General features: G+C 43.2%; 1 protein-coding gene across 2 annotated transcripts in view; it reads left to right on the top strand.

Moving 5' to 3' along the window:
* Positions 1–431: 431 nt before the first annotated feature.
* Positions 432–7,301, top strand: part of LOC148035001 (pentatricopeptide repeat-containing protein At5g27110-like) — a 33,887-nt gene continuing 27,017 nt past the window's right edge. Inside the window, exon 1 of one of the 2 annotated variants that reach the window (XR_015691139.1) lies at positions 432–6,251. Coding sequence is in view for 1 of the 2 variants with exons in the window: in XM_087679914.1 (XP_087536040.1) it covers positions 575–2,595 (2,021 nt within the window). In the remaining variant the exon portion in view is untranslated. The remainder of the gene's footprint in view (positions 6,252–7,301) is intronic. The other variant, XM_087679914.1, reaches the window with a different exon arrangement.

The following is a 7,301-nucleotide window of genomic DNA, read 5'->3' as shown; positions in this document are numbered from 1 at the left end:
TCTGGAAACCCTAGGCGACAAACCTCAGAATATTTCTTGGGAGTGCTGGGCGGTGACACTTAGATTCGTTTCTCGATGAACTGCTAAAACGTGCTTGGACAGCTGATAGACGGGCACGTTATAGTGAGTGAGTGTGGATACAAAGGGAGAAGGTGTAAAAAGGGTGAGAGATAGAGGGGTTGTGAGTAGAGGAGAGTGAAACATATGTTGTTTTTGTGATAACATTACCCACTGTGCAATAAGGAAGTGAAGCTGTGGTGCGATTCCCTTGCACCCGCTTGGCGACAGCAAGATAACGGAACACTAGTGCAAATTCAAAAAGAAAGGCGATGCTTTAGCTTGCCATAGTGCACCATCGTTTTACATTAAAACTTGGTTTTAGTGAACACTAATTAAGATCATTCATGGCGGCTGGGCAGATGCAATGAGAAGCCAGTTAACGACTTGGCAAATGAAGGCTGAAGACAGGTTCTGATCAGATAAGCAGTGTGGGCGCAGAGGGAAGAGACAGAGGCAAGGGGGTGAACATGGTTCTCTGTCTAAACATGTATTCTGTAATTCTGCATCCCCAACCATGGCTGACCTGCGTGCTGCTGAGCATTACCTCATCGACATCTTGCGGAAATGCAGAAAGAAAAAGAGCCTGTCCTTCGCTCAGCAACTGCACGCTTACATGTGCCAGCAGCGGTTGGACACCCACACCGTTCTTGGCAACTACCTCATACCGGCTCTTGTTGAATGTGGTGGCTTGCCTCATGCGCAGCGTGCCTTCGATCGACTTCCCTACCCGAATGAGTACTCCTGGAGTTCCCTCATCTCCGGCTATGTTGATTCCCGGGATATACATCAGGCCCTCCACATGTACCACAAAATGCAAGAGCAACATGTACTGCCAAGCAGTTTTACACTGGTTGCTCTGCTTAAAGCCTGCAGTGCTGTACAAGATGTAGGCAAAGGTATTGCTTTGCATGATGACATCATCAAGAAAGGGCTGGAAAGTGACTTATGTGTTAGTAGCACAATAGTGGTTATGTATGGAAAATTTGGTTTGCTTACAGAGGCACATCATGTGCTAGAGAAGCTTCCTGCCCGAGATGCAGTCTTGTGGAATTCTCTGATTGCAGGGTATGCAGAACATGCACTTGGTGAGGATGCTCTCAATTGCTTTGACAAGATGCAGTCCGAAGGTGTTTCTCCTACTCATGTCACTTTTGCTTGTGGCTTAAAGGCCTGTGCCAGCACAGAAGCTGTAGGGGAAGGGCAGCTGCTTTGTGCTGAGGTGTTCAAAAGAGGGTTTGAGAGTGAACTTCCTGTCACCAACGCCATAATAGACATGTTTGGCAAATGTGGCTCAGTTGCAGAAGCATGCCATGTGTTTGACAAGCTTCTTGTGCGGGATGTTGTGTCATGGAACACATTGATTGCAAGTTATGTTGAGCATGGGCTTGCTCAGGAGGCTCTAACCAGTTTTGGATGGCTGGAGCTGGATGGTGTATCCCCTACTGATGGCACATTTATTTCCAGTCTGAAAGCCTGTGGCTGGATAGGAGATATCGAAAGAGGTCGGATAATATGTGCTGATATTGTGAGAAAGGGATTGGATAAAGATCTGTTTGTTGGGAGCACAATGATTGATATGTATGTCAAATGTGGCTTGCTTGTAGAAGCTCAGCAAGGTTTTGACAAGCTCTCTAGCCGGGATGTAGTGTCCTGGAATACACTGATTGCCGGCTATGCTGAACATGGTTTTGGCGAGGAAGCATTGAACTGCTTCCAGCAAATGCAGCTGGAGAATGTGTGTCCAGTTGCTGTCACTTTCCTTGGCAGCTTGAGAGCATGTGGCATTGTGGGAGCATTAGATGTAGGCCAAGAAATACATATTGAAATTATTAGGAGAGGCTGGGAAAGAGACCCTACTCTTATTATCTCATTGATAGACATGTATGGCAAATGCAGCTCTCTTATAGAAGCAAGGGATGTGTTTGACAGGATGGCTGTCAGAGATGTTGTGTCATGGACTGCATTGATAAAAGGGTATGGTGAAAACCATCAGGGAAACATGGCAGTAAAATGTTTTGAGGATATGCCAAAGCAAGGTGTGAAACCAAACAGTATCACCTTCACATGCCTTCTAGGTGCATGCAGCCATGGTAGCTTACTCATGGAGGGTCTTAAATATTTCAAGGTGATGAGAGAAGAGTATGAGATTGAACCAACATCAGATCACTATGCTTGTATGGTTGATCTTCTTGCAAGAGCAGGAAATGTTTTGGAGGCAGAAGTTTTCGCTGAAGCCATGCAATGTCTTCCATCTGAGGAAGTCTTGACAGCTTTGCTTAGTGCCTGCAAAATTCATGGGGAGGTTAGAGTGGGATTAAGATGCTTTCAGCAGCTTATACAGGTGACTGAAAAAGATGCCACCCCCTATCTGCTGATGGCAGATGTTTATGCAAGTGCTGGCAGGTGGGATGATGCAAAACGAATGGAGGAGCTGAGGGTTCATGCAGGGGCAAAGAAGAAGCCTGGAAGTGCATCATTGGAGCTGGACAAAGTGGTACATGACTTTGGAAAAACTGAAAACTTGTGTAATGACAGGTTAGCAGTATTTGACATATTGAGTTCATGCTTGAAAGATAAAGGATATGTGCCATCTCTAGATTTGATTTCAACAGCTTTATCTGATGATGAGGATAACAGTGCACCTTATGTAACTGCATCATAAGCTTGATCATTGTTTGTGCTTAGTGTACCATAATTACAAGATTCCTACCTTAAGAAATTTTGCAGCACATGTACTACCATCAAGATTATGGACAGGTGAAGAGTGAGTTTTGTGTGCTTAATCATTTGTTTATATGTTGCATCATATATTAAACATTTGTTGTGCTTGTCATACCATCAAGACAAAGTTCTATACCTCAAAAATTTTGCATCACTTTTAGCATGTTTGCCATCAAGCTTATACAGATGGGTTAACAGTAAGTTTGGCTTTAGTAGATGTTCAGAGTCATGTGTGTGTTGCCTCTATTTGATGCACTGCAATAATATTAACTTGCTACACCATGCAACGAGAGTTATAGCCGGGCATCTTGGAATACAACTTTTGGTACCATCTATTCTTTAATCCTTAGGCATGTCAAGTGGGATGTGTTGGGAAATTTTTTCACGTTACTAAAATGTCACATATTGCCATCTGGAAACATAATGTCCGAGTTTGGTGATGATGGACGACAAGTGTTGTGAAAGCTGGGCATGAATTACAAAAGCATTTATGTATTTCTCAATGATTTTGTGCTCTTTCGAGGAGAATATGAGTCCATGGAAACATGTTTGAAGTGTGATGCCTACAGGTATCAACAAGACCTACAAGGCCAAATCGTCTCTCAAATGATTCTTAAGACACTTTCCACTCATACCGCATGTCCTTGACATGCACTTCTTATGGAGAAGACACTTGAAGTGGACCACATATCCAAATTGTTCTCTAATGTGATGGCCTAAGCTGGAACCTTGAACTACATAATGGGGGTGTGATGTGATGAAAGAGAACATGCTCTTTATCATGTATTTGAAGAGATGAAATGTTGCTTTTTATAGTTATTTAGGATATGTGCATGAGATGAATCTTAAGCTTCAACTGAGCTGCCAGGACGTATACTGGGAAGGGCAATGCTTATAGAGGCCATCAGTTTGGACATACAGTCCCCAAAACTATTGAAGAGAAAGAAATGGAAGAGGCAGCCTAACAGGAGGCAGGGAAGTCTCCTTTGTCATAGCTGTTGGACGTAGGCTAATATTTCTTGGATCAACACAAGGAGATCACTTTTTATTTTCTCCTAAGAGAGAGATCAGTTTGAAATGCCTTGTTTACCTACCAAAAGGCACTCTAGCTTAACAATTTAGGTGCGTGAATACATAACCAAAGTAATTGCAGTATTGGGTTAAAACACTGTATGACCATCTAGATCTCACAAGATAGATTTCTGCCCTCGCTCGTTGTAGGTTAGCATTGACAGGGAAAGGACGGGAGATGTCAGACAAGGTTTCCATGTGTGGTTTTGCAGAGGACTGGTTTGCAGTGGTGATTCAAATGTTGTGCTACTGTGTTGTTTGCAGAAGGGTTGTTTTGCAAGTTGGGGCTGACTGGAGTAAGTTCCTGCAGCGAATAAAGACAATGGGAGGATAGAGATGGTTGGTGGAGGCTTATCATGCTACACATGCCATCCATGTCAAACCTACTGACAAGGCGGGAACAAGATCCTTATTAGTCACTCTCCAGACATTTAGTAAAGAGGGTAAGGAAAGGAAAAAAAGCTAATATTTCACCTGTTCAGCAGTGTTTGTTTGCTGATTTAGTGAAAGCACAACCAAGAGCATTAAGATAATAGGCTGGCACAGGCTGGCACATGATGTGTCAGATGTTTCCATGACAGAAGGCCATTGGGAGCAATGAAATTCTTTCTAGGATGAGGGATTTGGAGAACAATTTTTGGACAAATGGATCTTCAACTTGATCTTCAGATTTGGCAATTCTTTGTGGGAAAAGCCAGACCTTTTGGGAGTTGGTTACTCAGAAGTTTAGCTTCTAAGGTTTTTGGTTTTGGTACTGTAGTGCTGAGTAGGTGGGGCAGTGGGTTGATGCCCGGTCAAAGAAAACTGGTGATTTTGTACCTATAGAGTTCAGACTGGTCAGCTGTTCATTTAGTAAAATGTTGATGGGATCTTTTAAACAGCACAGATGGCTGACTCATTTGGGAGTGACTGGAAAGAGCTCCCAACCATCTCATCTTCTCTTAGGGTCATCACGAGTGGGAGGAGAGCTTTTTGAGAGGCTATTTAATGTTGAGGGTGGGCTGTCAGAAGAGGATGCAATTCCATAGTTAGCATCAGATCTTTGGCTGCTGTGTTGATTTCAGTCAACTGTTACCAGCTTCCTTCAAGAATAGGTCGCTGTTCATGTTACCTCCCCTATGAAGCGAGGTCAAAGTCATGATTAGTTCAATAACTATGTTGAAATTATAGGGTATCTATGAAGCAGGTGTATAAGGCAGCTGTAAAAATATGTTACAGTTTGCACTGAGAAAACATAGAATGCAGGAACATGACTGAAACACACAAATTCAGACAAAATGGCAAAAATAGGGAAGATGTAGAATCTTTTAAATGAATGGATGCTGAATGTGAAATCAGTGAAGAAGATGACACAAGATGATGTGTCATCTTCTGTGTATGGGTCCTGAGTGCAGCAGTACCGCCAAATCTGAAGAAGATGCAGCCAACTGGAGTTGAGGGTGATATCAAGCAGCAGCTGAGGGCTAATTGGAGTGATGAATGACTGTAAATATAAAGCAGAATGCTGTAAGACTGTACAATGACCTGCTGGGTGGAAAAACCATCTGGCTGGAAAGAGGTCGAAACAGCAGCAAATCGGGTCATCCAGTTGAGGATGGAATCACAACAGCAGTAGCCCAGGTTGCCTGAAGATGGGTAATGATGTAGATGCTGAAAATCAGGTTGTGGCAGCTAAAACAGGGTGAGGAAGCCTCTGAATAGCAGCAAACTGGTAGTTCATGAGAGTAATGATGGTGGTGAGAGAGCATTTAAGGGATAGGCTCTTTTGTAATGCACTAGGGCACTACCTATATACCTTTGCTCATACATCAGGCAGGTGATAGGACAGGTGGGGTGGATGATGTGGCAAAAGGATTTCATGGCAGGCAGATCATGTGTGCAACCACTAGTAGTTTGTGATGGGCACTAAGGCATGGTTAGCAGGTTGATGACAGCAGGTTGCTCTTGATGACAGTTGAGTGCGACATGAAAAAAGAAAATGCCAATATGACAGTTGATTGTGACATGGAAAAAAATGCCAACATAAATTAAGCTTAGTGACATGGCTCTGTATAAAGTCAGTTGAACTTAATTTAAATGGGAAGCAAAAAAATGCTGGGCTTGACTGCAATTGAAATAAACCAGTTGGCTGTATGTTTCTCCAAAATTGGATAAATGGGACTGTTGGGTGGTGAATTGCAGTGACATTGTGTAATCATTGTGGTGTGGATAAAAAATTTGTCTTCCACTTGTGTTCATGCCTTCTGCGATGAGGAGCGAGAGAGGACTCTAGCTGGTGAATTGGAGTGTTCATGAGTTCAGCGATCAAGAGTGTTCGTGGCAGAATGTGGCTGAAGACTGAGGATGGGCATGCTGTTAGAGATTTGGTCATCCCTTGGATGGGCACAGACAGTGTGCAGGTACTTTAGGTCAGATTTGTGCATTTCTAGATCAGGTTGGACAGTTCGCAGCAGTCACCAGCATGAATGCAGTCAATTTCGTACTGAGCAGGTTGAGAGATCTCCAATGGATACATTTGGAAGGCCATTGTCCATATCTCCTCTCCTTCAGCATTCATTCAGTGCAGATTTCTACATTCCTCTTTTTTTTTTTTTCGTAAATTCTACATTCCTCTCTCTCTCTCTCTCTCTCTCTCTCTCTTTCAATCCGGTCATATGCTTTTGCATTTTCTGCACTTTGACATGGTATCAGAGCGGCATTGAAGGGCATATTGATTGTGGGCAGACTTGAAGAGGAGATTTCAGTGCTATACCAAGGCTGTGTTTTTAGAGTTCGAGGGTGAGTGGGAGGGCTATGCATCAACACAAGTTTGAAATGAGCAAAGAAATGCGGGAAGAGGAGCAAAGTTGCTGATTTTTTGCAGGTTTTGCTGTTCATGAAGGAGAAAAGGCTATGCTTTCAGCCTTTTGCTCCAGCTTTTGAGTTTTCATCACCTTTGGCGGTTGAAGGAGGTTAGGGACAAGTGGAGGAAGCCCTTGTAGGCTGTGTTTTTGGAGTTAGAGGGGGACTGCCCTTGTTTTTGTGTAGGTTATTTAGGTGACAATGTCTTCCAAGCTCGATGTGGGGTTCTAGGCTATTATGGACTGAAAGGTCCTTGTGTCGCCAGCTCTTCCTCAAAATTAGAAACTCGATGGGAAGAATTATCACAGATGGGGTAATGATGCTTGCCATCTTGAAGTCCTATGACTTGTAGCTCCTGACCAAGGCCATAGACCATTCTATAGCATGTGACTTATCCAAGCTTTCTTTAGATGACAAAGTTTAGTTGGCAGAGGTTCACACACATTGGGACAAGCTAAACAGTGGTCCATAATTTTGCAGATACGGTTTGCTAGTTCTTCAGGAGTAGCACGGCTCACACTTGAGAAGGTGTTTGCTGGAAAAATGAGACATGCATTTCTTTCTTGAAAAAGGAGTTTGAGAATGTGAAAATGAATAAAGGTGATGCC

Source organism: Lygodium microphyllum, chromosome 6, assembly GCF_053477565.2.
Source record: "Lygodium microphyllum isolate KBCC chromosome 6, Lygodium_microphyllum_v1.1.10, whole genome shotgun sequence".
NCBI lineage: Eukaryota > Viridiplantae > Streptophyta > Polypodiopsida > Schizaeales > Lygodiaceae > Lygodium > Lygodium microphyllum.
Note: the sequence above shows the minus strand (reverse complement) of the source record. Positions and strands in the feature narration are given on the sequence as shown.